Source organism: Acipenser ruthenus, chromosome 22 (assembly GCF_902713425.1).
Source record: "Acipenser ruthenus chromosome 22, fAciRut3.2 maternal haplotype, whole genome shotgun sequence".
Taxonomy (NCBI): Eukaryota; Metazoa; Chordata; class Actinopteri; order Acipenseriformes; family Acipenseridae; genus Acipenser; species Acipenser ruthenus.
This window is the reverse complement of record NC_081210.1, coordinates 6,336,969-6,357,226: the sequence shown is the minus strand read 5'-3', so window position 1 is coordinate 6,357,226 and position 20,258 is coordinate 6,336,969. Positions and strand designations below refer to the sequence as shown.

Sequence of the window (20,258 nt, the reverse complement as noted above, 5' to 3'; positions counted from 1 at the left end):
TTTTACTGAGAGAGGCTTTAAAAGCACATTTTACCTAACAATATATGATTGTGTATACACGTATGAAATACTAAGCTGTTTTTGTTTTGCTAAACATATGAACATTTTAGAATAAATAAACATTGCTAGGGTCTACTTTTTCAGGCGGAATGATATATGTATGATTCTATGAGATGCTTTAAGACCATCGTTTTCGATGGGCTTAGTATTCAGTTTGCGTCATCACAAAGGGACAATTCAAATACAATGTAATAAATTACAGTATGATACATTTGTGCCGCTTGCAAGCGCTCCTGAAGGCTATCGTAGGATTGTATCAGTAGCAGTTCGGTTCCCATTGTTGGTTATTGTTTTTATTTAATTATATATATATATATATATATATATATATATATATATATATATATATATATATATATATATATATATATAATTAATTTTAAGCACCAGAATGTTGCTTTGTATTTATCAACAATTGAATTACCGATATCAAATATATATTAAATATATATTAACAATTAACACTATGTTTATATCGAAAAGCTTTTATTTTTAGAACACACACACACAAGAATTAATTATTTTGTTCTGTTACCAAAGTTTCCAACTTTCCGGTCCGATAGTTTGTGTAAAAGGAGTAAATGTTTAGTAAATCCAATTAAATGGGGACTAATTGTTTTATTTATCACAGACATTAAGCAGGCGGTGACAAATATATCTAGTTAATAAATCGAATCTATTTTTCAGTTATTGTATAGCCTCCAGCATTTAGTTCTGGCTATAACAACAAAAATACAATATTCAGAAACTTTAATAAAACAATGAATATCAAAGTAGCAATGTAATGTGTGGGGCTGTGGTACTAAATTGACTAGCTTCTTTCTTAATTTAAAGGACAGCGTACAGCACATGACAGTCTCTGAAACTAATGGGAAGTCGGTACTCACTGTCTTGTTAAATCAATCGCAAGGTCAGGATTTTCTGTGTGATGTATGTCACTGTACTGTATGGATGGATGGATGTAAATCAGAGGCACATTTAGTATGGGGGCGGTGAAATAATATTTTGCTTCGCGCCATGGGTATTTAAACACGATTTTTGATCCCCGGTCATTCAGAATTGTCGCTGTGTTACAATGAAAGCTGTGCTTCAAATTGGTTCCTTTTTCTTGATCTCGTGGTTCTTCAATGCGGCGGATCAAACAAGTGACTTGAACGCAACATATGGATTAACAGGTAAATTATAATATTTCATAAAAAAAATACTCCAGGTGCATTTGAAGAAAGTCGTTCATTTGTAAATTAAATCGAATTGGTCTTGTTGCAATTATCAATTTTATTTTTGTATCAATATTTACCTAACAAGGTTCAAAACTGGCAATGGGTCCTGATTAAACATCCGTGTAGTGCCAGTGATACTACCACCATTTAATTTTTATTGTAAGCGCTTTTTTGTTCTTCAAACAAAGCGACGCTGTAAGAAGTAAATAGTACTGCAACTTTGTTTTAAAAAAAAAAAAGAAAGAAAGATAAAGAAAGTGGAGGAATTCGTGTACTAAGAAATCAACTGAGCTAATTTTGGATCATCCAAAATTTAGCTTTGGATGATCCAAAATTAGCTTATTTTTTAACAGGATCTGTTCAGTATCTTTATACAAGATTTCTTTGAAGACACATCCTAATAGGGCTAAAAGGAAAAATCTGTGGCTATGTGTCAAGTTTATTACCGGAGCACACAATTCAAGGCGTTCCACCCATCGTTATGCAGTGTTTGGTAACTAGTGAAATCACAATATTGTAATAATATAATCCCAGTTCTCTGTGTTACGTGATTTTACCACCAACCCCAGACCCCACAAACCTTTTCCCAGACACTCTCCATACAGACCATATGGACTATACAGGGTTTTGTGTTTGAAAGGGATATCACAACTACGGTAATTTGTTTGACATTTGTAACAGATAAGCATCAGTTTATATTGCTTTATTATGCAAATATTTATAATTTTAGCTTGTGCAATACATAGATAAGCATTACCTGGAGTTTTGCTTGTTTTTTGGTATAAATGCCTTCAAAGCTTATTTAGATCCACAAGGATGAGTAAAGCTGAGGGAACACAAAGCCACTTTTTAAGTAACAGCGGCTTGATACCTGGGTCCAGGAGATCTAGTTTGAGGCAACTTTGCTGTATCAAACCCCAAGTCTCCCCTGGTGTGTGTGCTATGCAGTGGCCAAAACCAAGTAACAAGCCACAAAGTGACTTTGTGTTCCATCCGCTTAATGCATTTCACAGATTTACCCATAGTGTAATAACTTTATAGACATCTGCGCTTCCTTATCTTTTCTGGGAAAATGTGTGTGAGAAGCAGATTGTGAATTCCTTATTGGCACATTTGTGAAGCCCAATTGTGTCTTGGTTAATCTAGATTAATGCAAACATGATCCCATTTTATGTCTGACCTCTAGCTCTGATATAGCAGTAGATTTATTTCTACCCATATACACAGTGTAGGGAAAATTTAAGGAAAATCATGGCCTATTTGATCATACTAATCATAGATACATCACAAGCTTTACATTAATAAAGTTCCTCACCAAAATACAAAAGTGACAGAACTGCCAGAGACGTTGGTTTCAGATGGTATACAATTCAGGGCTCTGTTGCATTAGGTTGTGTGTTTTTTAATTTTTACTATTGAAAGCAATGGTCCTGACATGACCAGCGCTAAAGCCATTGTGGTATAAAACAATTACAATATTTGAACATTAGGTAAAAGCTGGGGGGGGGGAGATACAATTCAATGCAAATAACATCTTAAAGGGACAGTGATTTATAAATTAAAAAAAAAAAAAGTACATTTTGTAGCTTCAACTCTTTCTCGAGTTTGCTGTTATGTATTGTTTGGCTTGATTCCTTAGGGTCTGTGCTTGGAGAACTGTTGTTTTATCAAATGGACAGGAACAGAACCTATATCCGAGACAGAGGAGAGCTTGCCACCGGCATCCCAACGGAAGTTTCCTTCCTGCTCCATGATCCCAGCCGATATTTCCGCACAGCTTCCTTCTCCTACACATGGGACCTGGGTGATGGGTGAGTGAGATGAGAAGGATCGCATCTTTGTATCAGACAATTCCATGTATAATTAAATTAAGTACTTCGAGACCTGGTATTTTTATATGGCTAAAGGCTGCTTTCCCCTACTCTGTAATTAGAAAGCAAGATTGTCTACAGACTGAAGTCTAAGAATCACATATTAGAAAGGGGAAGAATATGCAAGATAATGCAAAAAAGCTGTACATTTTGTTAACGTGTCTGCTTTCATTGCATGTAGGAAACAAATGGCAACAGCTATACCATACATCAGGTATAACTACACCTCCCCTGGCAACTACACAATGAATCTGCAGGTCTGGGCATTTTGGGATCCCAGGCGAGGAAGAAGCTTCCATCCTAAAAGTTGGAAATACAACGCAGAACTGAAAGTGCTAGGTAAATGGTGTATGTTTAATTGAATTTCCATATAATAAAGACTGGAAGTGAATTCCCCTCTTCAGCCAGTGTGAGGGGATCTTGCATCAGTTTGTTTCTATACAATGTATACCACAATTGGGACAGCTGACATTCTAGAATCTAGAATCCTGTGGTTTTATATCCGCTATTGGAGCAGTGCCCAGAAGTCGTGTTAAAAGCAAGGCTTGGAATGACTCAGTGTCACGTTGTTCATTGCAGATGCTGTCAAGAGCATTGAGTTCAACGGCCCTCCAAGTGCCCACATACACAAGAGCACCAGCCTGTCTTTATCTGTCAATGGAAGGTAAGAACTTGACTTCTAATCTAAATGTAGCAAGTCGTTCCATGTTACAAACATTATAAAATATGTGTGTAGATTTATTGGTGTTCTGCATTAGACTGAACACAGGCACAGACAGGCAGTGACTCTGGGGTAACCCCCACTTCTAGTTCTGCAGTATCTATTTCTTTAGGCTTTGGTCTGTAACTCCTGCACCTTGTATTGCCAGCCCTCCAATGACCCTGTGCTGGGTGATGATTCCTGATTGTGTTCCAGTTGCAACAAGACAGTGCCACCTAGTGAGGATGAAGGGAAAGACGTGCAGCATAAACTACACCTTTACAAACACAGGGAGATACTGCCTGAGTGTGACTGCCAAGAACGACATCAGCATGCTGCAGGTGTATCATGACATCACTGTCTGGCAGGATGGTAAGAACCCTAAAGTCTGTTCAAGCAACAAGCTCCACTGTGACTAATTGCACAGTAAAACTTGGAGTGGCTCAAACAGCTATGCAGGGATTCTTATTTCCATCCCACATTTTATAGAACAAAACCACCAAGAACTGTATTACTGCTCTGCCCTGTTCCTGAGGTCCATACTTCAACAATGTAGTGAAAACACAAAGCAAGCACATAATTAGACCTGTCTACCAACTACTGAACAAGGTAGACAGATCGTTTAGAATTTAGGTCATCTTGTGAATGCAGCTCAGCTGACAATTGTAATTTCAATACCATTTATGTGTCCCGTCACGATAACACTGCTATGGTGGTGACAAAAATGCTAATGTTGGGCGTGAATAATGCCACCAGGCAGCAAAATTATGATCATTAAATATCTATGTATATTTAGAGTGTGCTATTAGTTAGATTTACAGTCAAGATCTTTACAAGTGGGCTCCTTTTCTTTCTTCTGCAAATACAGTGAACTGTATAATTAATTATGTGTTGTCGCTACATGGAATAAGATCAGGGCTTCCGTGTAATAGCATAGTAAATTGGTTATCTGTGGCTAAAAGAGTCGTGGATTTATAACATTGTAAAAAGTAGCTTGTGACTTATTATATGACACCCTGCTCCTAGGGTAATTGTATTAGCCTCTGTTTTGGCTCCTCTTCATAAGCCTGAGTCACAGTGTATAACTGGCTTCAAATTTAAAAAATACATTTAGTATAGCAGCAAGACTTGCACTTCTCCCTTAACTCACATATCTGAAGAATTCTTCTTGATTGCACAGCAGAAGGTTCCTCTTACTGAGTGGGATGATCAGTCATCAGTTTAACAGTTTGTCATCCTTCCTCATTTTATAAATATTAAATGTGTGTAATGTTATCGTGATTTTGGATGTTTTATTTTATTTTGGTGATTTAATTGATGGTGTCAAATGTAGCTTGCTTTTTTTTTTTTTTTTTTAGCCTTCAAATTCTAGTAGACCGGTTCCACCTTGTTTATTTTTGGGGGGGCTTTCCACAACATATGGTCAAGATTACAACACAGTTTAAACTAGAAAGGTCCACTTTCCTCCAACCATTTCCTAGAACTACAAAATCCTCACCAACTCACACATTCCCTTCCATATTATTTCTATAACCACCAGGGGGCAGTTGTTTTCCTCAACTGATTTAAATCCTAGTGTGATAGATCTGGAGACCTGATGCATTTTCAGTTTGAAGTTTGCTTCTTAAAATTGGAAACGCATGACGCACTATAAGGTCATTCTAACTGAAGTGGACCAAATTCTGAGGAGGTTGTTCCTCCATTTGTGGTTGACATATTAACCACTTGTGATGGAGAAAGAGGTTGGTGTGCATGAAAGTCGTGGTGAGAACTAGTGAAGGTATTTATAAATCAGTAAGAAAAGGCAATTTTGATGTCCTTGGACTGAATTTTTCTCCACGTGGGGTTACCTATATAAATAACATTTATAAATTGTTCATGCTTCTTTCAAGGGCTTTCCAACTATAAATAATTATTGGTGTAAATCACTAAGGGTTGAGCCCCCCTCCTGCACAAACCCTATTAGGATAGTAGATAGTCAGTGACTATATGAATGAGGTTTAATGAACAGACTGCTAAAATGTTTCTTGTTGGTTCCTCTCCTCAGCCACACACCGGCTCTTGTTCATCCTGCCCTGTGTGGCTCTCATTCTCATCTGTCTGGGAGTCATCGCCTTCTCAGCCTTACGACCTAACAGTGCGAGAATGAAGCACTTGGTGGAGGTAAATACAGTTCTCATGCATTTCTGCTTTTAAAAACCACATTTAAAACATGCAAAAAGTGTTTCCGAGAAACAGTCTCACTACCTCGATACAAACATTCTTAAGAGTGTTACACAAGTCGGTGCACTCCGTCCTACTTCCTAAACCAGGAGCAAAATGGACTGTAGAGCCCTATGAGCTAAAAGGACCTGATCCCAGGCAAGGAATTTCCTCTAGAATCCACACGGGGGAGCCCAAGACTTTTATAAAAGCCATTCGCACAGGAGCCTGTGCTATAACTTTATTAATTAACAATTGGGTATGTCTGTCAGCGGTGATCTTGAACCCCAGAGACCCCTCGCTGTAGTGCTTTAATGTTCATTATAGAATTAAATACCCTGGTTTAACATGCTTTGGTGCAGCGTAGAGCACTGTATGAATTCTCAATGCTGGCATTGCTCATCAGAAAAGGTGTTATGTAAGAGATGAAAAAAAGATTGAAAATGTATGTAGAAGGGTAGATAAGTCAGCCCAATTCTGCCTCAAGCATGCATTATACTACCTGTCTTTGTGGACCAGGATGCTTGTGGTAATGAAGGTGACCTTGCAAATCTTAAGTACACTATTGCACTGATGATGTTGTCTGCTCATAGTGCTACTTGGTTATCTAAAGGTTAAAACACTGCTATTGGGGAGCACTAGTCACATGATGCAGAGGCTCCATGAGGATTTTTTTTTTTCTAAAAGTAAAATGGGAGTGAGTGGTACTTGATCTAATGAAAGGTATAATGTATTTCATGTTGTAGTATTCACATCTTGCTAGTAAAACATTAATGATTTAGATCTGCTCACATCTGCATCAAATACTGTATCTGCATCAGCAGGACAGCTTGAGGGTTCCTCTAGGCAGGTGGAGGCCCTAATTTGGGGCACATTTCATGGCATCTCCATAGCAGCAGACCTTTCAATTTTGGTACAGAAGTTGGCCTGTGTGTTAAAAAAAAAAACAATGAAAAGATGATTTAGGGAATCCGGTGTCAGCTTTGGTTAATTTCCTGCTTCTCTGAAACATTGATTTCTAGAAGAATGATTTCTGGGCCTAATCTTTTGTATCGGTCCCCAAGGTGTTTTGACAGAATAGTAGAGAAGGAGCGAGTCATGTACTGAGCCCCGACAGAGCTGCCTTCCTGTTTGACTCTTTAGGAAGAGGGCTTTTTAAAAAAAAAAAAAAAAAAAAAAAAAAACATTTTTCTTCTAATTTACCACCCTCCCTAAGAGAAATGGGGATTATGACTGCGGCCTGTAATCTCAAAATGCCAAGACAACCATTGAGTTTTTAATATAGCTTCTTTTAAACCATTGAGTGACCAGTAGGATATACACAAACGCCACCTGCTGAACATTTAACACATTGCAGTTCAGCATCTAGGATAGTAGTAAATACTACAGCCAATGTATGGTCTGTTTTCAGTTCTGCCCACACTGTAACTGATACTGTCTGTCATCCGACTGACTTTGTGCAGAGTAGATACCAGGAGCTTTTCTAGACTGATATTTTTGTGCTCAAGTCTTTCTTTTATTGTGTTTTTAGGTTTCAAATTTTGACTTCTCCCTGGACAAATCAGCAGAGGGGACCCAGGATTCTGAGCTGAGATCTCACAACTTCTGCTGTTTTAACTGCTCCAAGTCCCCCATCCACAAAGAGGAGGACCCAGAGCAGGATGGTGAAGGGTTCCCACTTCTACAGAGTGCTGGCAGGCCTGTCCAGACATACCTGGCTTAACCAGCCAGACCCTGGCTCTGTTTCACAGTGCCTTCAAACCAACGCTGTTACTAGTTAAGTAATAACATTTAATCCTGCAAAGCCATAATTACTTGGTTGCCTCGTATCCATCCATTTAGTGTAGTGCCTTAGACTGAATGCCATTCCTGTTTGAAGCTACGTTATCTTGGTGACTGTGCCCTGCAATCTTTAGCACTTTAGAGCCTATACCCAGAGAATGTGATCTATTGACTACTATGCACTTGTTTTGACTATCAACTTTGATTTCGAACTAAGTTTGATTTTAAAAATGTAAAAAATATAATGCTGATACACTGCACAAAGAATGGCTTGTTTCTTGTGAGGGGTACACAGGTTGTAGTCACCAGTTGGTGGCTAGAAAACGAATTAAACTTTGCGCACTGACGTTTGAAGGGCTGTCTTCAGTTTCAACAAGCATATACAAGTGAGAGTAGAAGCAGCTGTGAAAGTGTCTTCAGCAGTGCTTTAACTGGTACGGTTTGAACTTTGCCAGCTCATACCTCAGGCACACTGCTGCAGAGAACCATTGTCCTTTTTTTTTTACCTTTGGTACTGTTCTGGTGTCTGTTCAATTTTTCATTGTATGCTTGATTTAGGAAGTGTAATTTATGCTTTGGATTGCATTGTGGGTGAAAGCAGCTACCCCACTGAAGTGATGGAATGCGATAACAAGCCTGCAAACCTCATCTGTGCAAACATTGCCATATAGAATTTAAAACCCTTGCATTGCACGCACACACATGAAATTCTTGAGACATTTAATCTGAACTCATTCAAAACATAAAACAGTTAACCCCACGTTCTGAGTTAAAACTACAAGTGGACAGCTGTGCCTTATTTGAATACAATTACTGTGCTTAATCATGCTGCTTGACATTGTTGTTATATATGATGTTCCATCTTTACTAAGTGCCTTTATGCTGTTTCCGGTATTAGGCTACCTCTACTACAAAGCCCTGTGAACCCTAGTATCCGGAATGTGATAATAGCAAGCACATATGTGGCTCTGGCAGGGATACAAAGAAGGTAGATAGTTGAAGTATTCTGTATACTGCAATGCAAATTTTTTTTTTTTTCTGTGTTTCCAATGCTGTTTGTTTGTGTCTGTTATTGTTGTTCATTGAGTTTATTTTCTGTTATCCAAAGAAGTAAACAAGAAGAATATTGTTGTAATGCCCATAAAAAAAGCACATGTTGGTTAAGAAGAGGTACCTCTGTTGTAGTGTAACTGTTTTACACATTCTGTTTTCTCTCTCTTTATTTGTTGGTGCATCTTTTCTGTACTGTGAATATTTAGAGAAAAAAAAAAACATTTGATTTGAGCTTGTTTTCAATATGGAAAATAAACACAGCGCCAGTCTTTGAGTCAAGGGAGCACATTATATTCAATTAAATTCTCTCCATTTGGTTTTCAGACTGTCTGCTTTATAATGCAGATTGCAGTTCACTATAGCCTAAGGTAAGCACCACATGCCCAGATTCTAATCCAATACTCCTAAGAAGAAAGGCTGGTGTATGTACTGTCTGTGTTCCTAACCAGATTATTAAGTATTCAGAATAACAAGATGCTTCAGGCTAGTTCTACTGTGAAAGCTAAGCCATCAAGTAACTGCTCGAGATCACATGGCAGGTGACAGCAGTAGGGGCTTAGTTTCTTCCCATAAAGGTGATGTCCAGAGTAGGGTTAACCGAGCTAGAGAGCCCTGTGGGTGTGCAGCTGTGACTGTCTCAAAGTGTAGAATTGGTTGCCCTTCTCCTCATTTGAACTTAGTATAAAATCATAAATACTTTCACACAATTATTTCAAAACGTAAGAGAGGTTGGAACATGATCTGATAGTCGGTCATTCCCAGAGATCCTCATCTACTAGGAATGTGCTCATCTTTCTATCTCCCTCTGCACAGATACAGTGAATTACATACAAAAAACAAATCATTTGAAAATAATGTACAGAACTGCATTATAACTCGTTGAAAATGGTAAGTGAACGTTAGGACTCATTTGATGTGAGGAAGCCAGATTTAGCAGTTTAGATTCAATCCGCTAGTTACTTGCCACATGTGCCCTCTCATTGCCGAGAGGACACCCAGCTGCCTGCTATAGCAAGGTTGATCTGAAATGTTAACTCTCAATATTGTGATTTTATTTACTGTACCTCAATGTTCCTATAAGAGAGCGCTGGTCCTCAGTGGAGCCAGCATTCTACCCACGCATTCTGCATATTCTACAAACCTCATACCAGGAGTGGCCAAAGTTTCAATCCTGGTCTTTGTTCCAACCTTGTTCTAAATTGTTTAATTGGACCACACCTTTATCCAGACCCTGAAGTAGTTAATTATCTCATTTTACTTGTGAAATCAGTAGTGGAATCGCCTCCAGGACTGTGATTTGACACCCCTGCCTTGTACAGCCACAGTGCCATGTAACAAGAAGTTCAAACTATGAAATAGTGTCTGCTTCGTCAAGTGTACACTCAAACAAATGGAATCATTTTACATAAGGAACAAACTTCTAACTAATGAGGGTGGTTTGTTTGGAAATACAGTACAAACATTAAACTATCAAAAAAAAACCTAAGCATACATTTAAGTAAAAATTGTACTGTAACAGGCTATTCTGTTGAAATGAATTGCTAATTACTCATTTTTTTGGAGCTTATGTTAATTATACATTTCTCTTCTTCCCAGTGACTTGATTCAGGGATTTTTTTAAGCAGTTTTAAAAACAGGAATTGAATGATTGATGTACAGAAATATTAAAGCAGTTGAGCCACACAGAAGCATCATCTTGTTTTGGGGGGCCATTTTGTCCAGGAGGTATTTCAATTCATGTCTCCCTCTTCTGCTTACTGAGTGACTGTGGGATTAGTCAGTGGGTGTAGATTTAAACCATGTTTTTAAATCATTATGCAAAACCTTGGAGATATTGAAACTCATTTGTCTTCAATATGTCATAATACTCTATAACAGTCACAGAGGTACTGTATGCAGACAGCACTATTTGAAGTTCCAGTAGAAAAATGTGTTACATTTCATAATATGTTAAGTTAAACAAGAGAATGACTGTCATATACCAAACGTTTAAACGAGGACATATGACATTTTTTTTGTTGTTTATCTATTGTCGACAGCTGCAGTCAGTGTTTGGCTAGTTGTCTAGTGTTCATCTTGACTTTTTCAAATTTCACATACATCTAGAGACAGGCTTTTTCAGTTATGATGACATTCCATTTGGACTTTTGTCATGTCAAACTCATATTTGTGTGCATACTGTGGATCTAGGTTTTGGTTGCTTGTTACGATGAGCTGAAAGTTGTGAGGTGCCTTATGAGCCCATTCAGGGAGACAGAATGAGGTACATACAGTGAATTAAGCTACCAAAAGATCTCCTATAATGATGATGACGTGCATCATCAAGTATACTCCACCCCAGAGGGACCCAGACAATGTGTCTGCCATTGTGAGGTGTGCTTTTCAGTGATTTTAATAGGATATAATGTGGGTAGAAACCAGGACCTGGAAGCTGGTATCTGATCTAGCTGCATGTACAGAGCTTCCTAATGAGGATGGAGTACGTGAATAAGTGTTGAGACTGCATCGCAGCAGGGGCTGAAACAATCACTGTGTTAGACTGAGGAGCAGTGCAGAAGAGAATGCTGTTTGAGACTGGAGATTACTTATTAAATAGCAGTGCTCATGTTGTAACCACTAGAGACACTCAAGTCCTGCATCAGAGATTTAGCATCGACAGTTATGACTGCCTGTCTCCCACACTGGCAGAATCGCCAACCTTCACGAGACCTTGATTTTGTGAATGAATGTTGTTTTTTGTTGTTTTTAAAAATATATTTATATAAAACAGCAAAAACACATAAAAAATAAAAGTATATCGCAACTAAGTATAAATAGAGCATTTTTTTTTTATCAATTTGGCTAAGAGGTACCAATTTCATTTGTGTTTACTAGAATCATTAAAAAAAAAAAAAAGGTATGTTTGAGTCCAAAACTACGTGTACCATAGCTGGAAATAACTTATATACACGTTGCCCTCAAATAATAATAATATGTATTATTATTATTATTATTGTGCAGTCTTTGCCCTGGTGCAGAATCAAACTAAATCTGATATATTACCTTTTTACAGCAGCCTTTATTTAAAGTTAACTCCTATCGTACAGTGTGATAAGAATGGATTATTTCAATAGGATAAAATACTGATGCATAATTGAAATCTTGTGGCTGTATGCAGGGCTGCATTAGAATAATAGTCTGGTTCAGTTAGAGGTTTGCCTTGATCTTCACTGCCTTGCAATGTATTGCATCTCCTAATGTGGTTCTAACTGGAGCCCATACTATATTCTATTGTTTTTCTCCGTTCTTGAATATTATATTTTCAGTGCCCTAACACTTACTTTCTTTTTTGCTCTTCTATACTTTGTGCTTTTGTGACAAAAGTCATTTGGTATGTTTCATGAATAAAGCCAATTCGCCCGTGACCTGAGCCATTACTACTGTCTTCTTTCCAGTCTCTCTCTTGCGGATTGTGGAAAGCGATGCAGGGTTCAGCGTCTTCTCCCGGACTACTAGCAGCAGTGCAGCAATGCTGGAGCATCACTAATCCAGACAAGCAGGATACAGCAGCTTCCATATTTCATACAGTACTTATTTTACAGTTTGAGAAGAGTAAGCAGGGTTGCATATTCGGTAATACTTTTTTATGGATTAAATTGTAATTATTACTGGTGGTTAGTTACTATATGCAATTATTATATTACGTCCAGTTCCATTTATATTTCTTTTTAGCATTACTGTGTTTATTTTCTTCTTGCAAAGCCCTGGTATTGTGCCCATATCCCAGTTCTTCCAAACAAATAATCACAGACACTAGATTTTCACTATGGCAACATGACTCAAGGTTGTGCGAGCTTCTCAATAGCATTTGCGAGCTTTCAAAAGAAACCTATTTCAAAAGAATGAATTTCCATTTACCAGGAGCCAGACGCATGTTTACAAGGGCTGCTAGGTAAAATAACAAAGGTATCATTAATGTAAATATTTATACCAAAAATAGAAGATGAGAGCACACATTTACTGAAAAAAGTAATGCCACTATAGTGAAATTAATATTACATAGAAAAATCGCTAAATAATTAAGTATGCACAAAAATAGGTATCCATTAATATCTTTGAAAAGAGAATAATCCTTTATAACAGTTTACCACAATATTTTTGTAATGCATTTCTGCAGTTTTGCCATGCTTTTCTATGATTTATACTATGCATTTGCCATACCCTGGTTGGCCTGATTTTTAATATGCTTTACCATACCTCTCTGTGCTTTACAATGCTTATCTATGCTTTACCATGCCTTCGCTGTGCTTTATTACGCTGTTTTTGCTATGGGAGCCTTCTATAAGGGACTGTTGTCCAAGATCTCAGCTGTTTACGATCTGCCAATTAGCTCAGGAGACAAAAATCTTCAATTAAGTGTCAAAGCCAGAGAAGGTGAGTGACTGCTGTTCTGGTACTAATGAACACATTTATTGTGTAGTTTCTATGAATCTGTCAATATATAATACGTTTTTGATGATTTACTACCAGTTTTTAGAATGACAGTACTGGGGTAGTAGTCTTGTCCATGTAAATAAAACAATGTTAAGTGCAGGAGTAGCTAGGGGCTGTGATCAATTATACTGTATGTGCCTCATTTCACTCACCTCAGATTTGTAGCTTTAATAGTTTACAAGCTTTAGATCACAGCAATAGTTGACAGGGTGATGCTGAGATGAGATTTTGAAACCTTATTATCGGGACCCCTCGTCACTTCACTTTCATTCCATTGAAGTTCATTTTGCATTCTTTGTATTGCTGTGGCCGCCTCTGTTGCAGCAGACTGCACTTTCAATATGCTGTCAAGACTGTCTTCTTCATCAAAGAGTCGCTTGTTTCCATTCCGGTATGAAATTCATCAAAGACAGATGAGACAGGCAAGAAATGGAACAACATTCTGCAGTAAGAGCTACGTTAAGAACTAACATGTCCACGACATGACCTGAAACATAGTCCTAACTCTTTCTGATTTTCGCGTAACATCTAAAGTCTGAGTTTGTATAAATTCCAAGAGCCCTGAGTTTGATTCCTGCTTCTTATTACATACTTGTTTGTTGATTAATTAAGTGACTAGAAGACCACTTTTTACTGAATGTATTATAGCTGAGTTTCCAGAGGAACGTGGACACACCACCAGTGAAGCATAAATTTGTTGATCTGCCATTATCAATCCAGACACTCCATTTCCTCCACCCACCAAAGCCATTAATGTGGGGTATTGGTATTCAATATTGTTCTAAAGTAACATCAATTGACTTAGCTTTCTTTCCAGTGCTGGAAACAGCCAAGGAGATTACATATACGGTAACTATACAGTAAAAGGGAGGCGGGGAGAGATGACGTCAGTTTTCGCCTGCAGGGGGAAATGTGCCATTTAGCTAAGCAACCCCTTTTAGAGACTCAGTCAACTGTGTACCTGAGCATTTCAAAGCTGCCAAGCCTTTTACGCCTCTGGAAAGGTTCTGTCTAAACTTTCATTATTGCCTGAGTATGAATGTGGAAAACATTTGTAAATGTAGCAGGTAATGTACTGTGAAGTTTAGGCAACAAGTTTAAAAAACAAGTTTAGAAGTACATGCAAGGCCAGTCTGCCTTTTGAGGATAGGCATGGCAGATGTTCTTCCTGCAGGGAGCCAGAGCACGCCAAGGAGACACTGGCTAACCAGTGTTTTGTGCCCCTTTCTCTAAATGCATGCTTGAGAAACGTCTCTCCAGGAACAGAGCATCTCACACTCCTGCACAGCGCTCTTCTACATCACCCTCTGTTAGAAAAGTGACTGCGTCCTCACTCCTGGCTCTTTGCCAAGGGAGACCGGACGATGCATCCGGGCAAGTAGCCCATGCAGGAAACCGTCTTTATCGTCTTTCTCATCTTCCTCTGTTTATCCGTCTCCTGCCTCGAGGAAGAAGAGTCACCGTTCAAAGCGATCAAAGGACTCGGAACAGATGGAAAAGCTCTGGGTAGCTGTTTCCCACCAAGGAGCGATTCTCATGGAATTACTGCATGAACTTTCGGTGCCGCCTGTCACCTTGGGGACCTAGGGGGCTACAAGCGCAGATTGACCACAAGAGGACATACTGTCCATCGTCACCTCTGACGTGGAATCTGACAGTACTTCCCCGGCATTGCTTCTACCGCTAATCAAGAGGGCCACTGCAATTGTGCAAGTGCTCTGGTCTACAGAATGCAAAATAAGGCCATCGATTTTTGAGGATGAGCCTCTCCTGTATCCACCCCCCCCCCCCCCCCCCACCCAGTTCACCCGGATTTTATTTTTCAGATCCAGTCAGCCTGGGGTCTACAGCTCCTGCTGTTCTCCGGTCAATGGACACCCTATATAGGGTGTATGATGCAGAAAATCTAGGCCTGGTCCATTTTTCTCCAGTGGAGGCTTCAATTGCCTCCTTGGCCCAGGCTCCTAATTTAGCGTTCCTGTTCAAGGACGCTATCTACCCCAACAAGCAGTGCCGGGTTTGGGAGGTGGTTCTCAAGCATGCCTATGCAGCCAGTGCCACACGGCTTTCCCAGCTAGGCTAGGCTTTCCCAGGCACGCGTACCAGATGGGGTACGTCTTGCTTGCTTGCAAAAGCCTGCTTCATTTTTACAGTACAGTACAGGACAAAGGTTACGCTCCATACCAATCCTGCCTTTTTGCCGAAGACGATCTCAGCATGTCATGTCAACCAGTCTGGAATTGGAGGCTTTCTACCCACCTTTCCAGTCTGACAGGGAGCGACATCTCCATACACTCTGCCCAGTGCGGGCCTTGGCATACTACGTTGACTAGGATGAAAAGTTGGAGACAGTCGGAACAATTTTTTGTCTACTATGGGGCTAAATCCCATGATCAAGCCTTGTCTAAACAGAGGCTGTCCAAATGGATAACAGATACAGTCAGGACTGCCTATGAGCTTGCCTATGAACTTGCCCCCTCCAGAAAAGCTTACTGCCCATTCCACCAGGGGCATGGCCACTTCGTGGGCTTTATTCCAGGGTGCAGATGTCAAGGGCATTTGCAATGCAGCGGTGTGGGCTCCTCCCCATACCTTTACTAGGTTCTATAGACTAGCATAGACAGCAAGCATGCCAGTAAATTAAATTTAAAAAAGTAGTGAGGTAATTTATTGTACAGCAAAGTGGTATAGTCTGGTCGTGCTTTATTACCAGGTGCAGGTTGGGTTCCAGTGTGTTGGGGAGGTGAAAATGTAGTGAAGAAAAGATCCTGCCAGGATCCACACTGACTGGAAAAGCATACAGAGCTGAACTCATGAAATTCCATGTACCTGTAAAAAAGATTTAGTCTGTTTTGATGTCTGCCTAGCACCAGAATTGCCATCTGTGACACTGTAGTAGACGGTATGGATCAGAGAACTGCACAGACACTTGGCTTCAGAAGATAGGACTACTTGTTTCACTACAACTGCTTGCATCAGAACTTCAGGAGCCTTTGATTCTGTCTACATATTGAATTATTTATATACATAATTTAGCAACGAGAAGTTTAGAAAAAGCTGAGACATGTAATGTTTGAAAGACAGTATTCTTAAGTTGTACTTACATAGGTTTGTAACATTGAATTTTGGTAAGAAAAAAAAAAAAAAAGATGTTGGAAAAGGCTCACAAGCAAGACATCTTTACCCCACCATTAGACACTGAACAGCCTAATAAACTGCAGTACAACAACCTGATCCAAAAACCCAACATTTCTGATGGACTGTGACCATAATGGGTTGAGACCTTGGCACATGAAACTTCAGTTCTAAGATACTGACTTAAAGGACTTTGACTCAAGATGACATGTTCAGTACTTGCACTGATTACACCATCATAACAGGGCTTAATATCACTCTCACAACCTATTAATCATTTGTATTCAAATGGCTGTGTTTTGACCTTGATAACAACGTGTGACCTTCACTCAGCCCAGCTGCTTTTGTTTCTCATATTAGTAGATGGCAGGTGGTCACCCTGAGGGGGCTTCATTGAAGTTTCTGTTTTTGGAAAGCACTAGAAGGGAGTGCGCTGTTGCTTTCAAAAGCACTTTTGACAAAATAACCTACCAATTAGAGCTAAAGCAAGCACGCTATTGAATCAACATTTATCCAGCTGAGTGCATTCTACTCATCAGGTCCTGATAACATCATAAAACTCTTACCAACCAGTTTGTCTTTTCCGTTATTAGTTTGGGAGTCTAATTTCTTCTGGGACCCCCTTGTCTTTCTATAATGTACCTCTTACATGCAAAAAAACCCAAACCTGCCTTTTGATATTGTAAAAAGAACCCTCTGCTGTCAAGGTGCATGTACAGTAAAAGCTAAAAAAAATAATTGCCACTTTTGGTCTTACTGGATACAAAAGGAGTAGGGATAGAGTAGAAATGAGAGATTTCTGTGTTAGATATTGAAGTGTTAGCAGTTACCAATACATATAATTAGGCTTGAGCCAGATGCACAATAAAACACTGTCACTGCCATTTTAGAGCGTGTTAACAGAAAGGGTGCTTGGCCACCATTTATTTTATTTCAGCAGAAGTGAATAAAGATTGATGTTTAGACCTGCTATAGATTAACTCAATGCTTTGCAAACGGTGGCTTTCCTTTAATTCCCATCTAGTTTCAATCTGTATAATTCCACATTGATCAGACAGTGCAGAGTGCCCAGATACAAAAGAGTATAACTCACATTGTTCAAGTTGTTGAAAGATGCAGAATCTGAAGTCGTAATGGAAATCTATAATGAAATATGAAAGCTGAGCTCTCTGCTGTGTTTTTTTTGCAGGTTCTGCTCCATTTCTTCACCAATGCCATCTGAAGAGAATCCTGGAATATGTGTAGGTTATTGACTAACTCAATTCTAAAATACTATTAACTATTTAATTAATATCTAATAATTGGGACACATTTTCATGTACATTGCCTAACATTATCAACGTGCCATATAAAGTTGTGGGTGCACCAATAATCGTTAGCCTATCGGCATGACACCGATATAAGAAAAAAAAAAAAAACACAAATGGCTATCGGCAGTTTTTGTTATTTATGTACAACAATATTCATGCTTGAATTTCTTCCAGCACAGAATGTAATGTTTGGTCAGGCAAACTTACTAATGAGGCATGAACACTAACAATAATTTCCCTTGCAGTGCTGTGTAACGTACGATCAACCTGTAATAAATATGTCTCAAAAGAGCGATGTTTGGATTTTATTTTTAATATCTGAAAACAACAATAGGATAGCCGAGTTGTGTGCAGCAGAACAGACTTCCTTAGTAGTATTGTTTGCACTTACTGTATTAAATATTGATCTTGCATTGTAACTCTGTACTGCCCTGTAACACCTGTAAGTCGCCAATAATAATAATAATAATAATAATAATAATAATAATAATAATAATAATAATAATAATAATAATGGACAACAATTTAATGTGTGCTCTTTTCAAACCAGAGATTTTCATCTATTTTTTTTTCAATCTCACGAGCACCCTGAAAATCAACATCAAATATTTCCTGTGCCCTTTAGTTTATTTAGACACACTTTTGTCTTTCAATGGGCTTGTACTATTTCTGAATACCTTCATTCGCAGTGAATTCACCCCAATGAATGTTACAGAAACATCCAGAGGGGCCTGCCGTGGCACTAGGAAAACCACATAGTATCTAAAAATGAATGTTTGAGAAATAAATGATTATCAGTAGTGTGGAGTAGTGGTTAGGGCTCTGGACTCTTGACCGGAGGGTTGTGGGTTCAATCCCCAGTGGGGGACACTGCTGTTGTACCCTTGAGCAAGGTACTTTACCTAGATTGCTCCAGTAAAAACCCAACTGTATAAATGGGTAATTGTATGTAAAAATAATGTGATATCTGTATAATGTGATATGTTGTAACAATTGTAAGTCGCCCTGGATAAGGGCGTCTGCTAAGAAATAAATAATAATAATGATATGATATTCTTGTCAATGCTGCTTCAATTTGCTTTTAATGATCCTTTTTTGAGTCAGGTTACTCTGGGAGGGTTTAGATCAATTTATGACTAATGTAGATTTTATATTACGAAGTCAGAAACCTTTTGAATGACCTTTGATGTACCGTCATAACTAATCTTTTCATCTGTAGAAAGATACCAGCACAGTGATATGCATACAGTATGTACCTTTACACTACTAGGGTATGAAGAGGGGCAGGACAAAAAAGACAGTCAATAGAGTGTGGGGCCACCAGGGAGAGTCAGAATGACACAACGTGGTTCAACTGTAGGGTTTTGAAAATGTTTGGTGCTTACTATCTCCTTTCTCTTCAGAGAAGCTGGCTTTGGAAATCTGCAGCAAAATCTGTTCTTCCAGAATGGGTGATCACTGTTGAGGCTGTGACTTGAGAAACAAACATTCATAGTTTGTGCAGTCTTGGACAAGGAAGCATCTGCCAACCTAAGCAACGGCGATCAGCCCTCTATCAAAGTCTGTCAGGTCTGCTGTTTCTGACAACGTAACTGAAACAGACAGCAGCTTTCTCAGTTACATGTTGAGAATACAGTTTTGGAAAAAGCATTTGCAAAAGTTTAATTAAAAGAATTCAAAATGAATCACTTGCCCAAAACTTGCTGCTTTGGGCAAGTGACATAATGGTGTGCTAAATGTAACTCCTCTGAGCAATTTTATTCCGTCTGTCTCTTGTGAACAAATCATTGCACCTTCTGTCCAGTTGAGAGCTACTGAGCATGTGAGTGGGCACAGATCCAACACAAACAGCTCCCAGAAAGCAATGTTTGAAAAGTTAAAAAAAAAAAAAAAAAAAAACTTTTTCCTGTATCTATGCTTGTAAATTATATTGAGTTTCATAGAAATTTGCTCAGGTCCCAAATCTGTTTCAATATAGTATTAAATAGTATTTAAAACTGAAAATTAAGAGTCATCTTTTCAAATAAGAGAAAATGTCACCTTCTGCTGACCCCCTTCCCTGTCCTTTGTATGAAAACATTGTAATTACCAGAATTTTCTAGGGAGGGGAAGGACACCTTTGTCTGGAAGTGAATGTTTAAAATGTGTTTACATGTCAGTTTTTAAGTTCTTGCCCTTCTCTGTGGGGTTCAACGACAAAGACTCCAGGTGCAGCTTGGCAAAGCAATGAGGTCAGCTGCGGGAGTTGTGATTTGTGGCCTCTGGAGGCAAGTCACCCTGTCCCTCAGAAGAACAGAGTGTTGTGTGTTTATCACCTTGTTCTCGGTGGATTACAGGAAAGCATTTCTTTTATATGCTAAGATACTTTTACATGTTTTATCAAGTAGGACATTTTATATGTAAATGTAATGCCTAAAATGTCCTTCCTTGTCAAAAATAAAATAGATCTGAA

General features: G+C 38.7%; 1 protein-coding gene across 1 annotated transcript; it reads left to right on the top strand.

The window, feature by feature from the left end:
• The first annotated feature begins 744 nt into the window (after nt 1-744).
• Nucleotides 745-10,267, top strand: tmem130 (transmembrane protein 130). The gene is made up of 7 exons (XM_034053104.3): nt 745-1,235; nt 2,920-3,091; nt 3,333-3,490; nt 3,731-3,815; nt 4,021-4,223; nt 5,899-6,014; nt 7,585-10,267. The coding sequence occupies exons 1-7, from the start codon at nt 1,136-1,138 to the stop codon at nt 7,774-7,776; spliced, it is 1,026 nt and encodes a 341-aa protein (XP_033908995.3). The 5' UTR covers nt 745-1,135; the 3' UTR covers nt 7,777-10,267.
• The last annotated feature ends 9,991 nt before the right edge of the window (nt 10,268-20,258 follow it).

Excerpts from the sequence above, each read along its gene's own strand:
- tmem130 (XM_034053104.3), top strand. The coding sequence starts at position 1,136 with ATGAAAGCTGTGCTTCAAATTGGTTCCTTTTTCTTGATCTCGTGGTTC. Across the intron at positions 3,816-4,020 it reads TCTTTATCTGTCAATGGAAG|CCCTCCAATGACCCTGTGCT; the intron begins GTAAGAACTTGA and ends TTGTATTGCCAG. Across the intron at positions 6,015-7,584 it reads GAATGAAGCACTTGGTGGAG|GTTTCAAATTTTGACTTCTC; the intron begins GTAAATACAGTT and ends TTGTGTTTTTAG.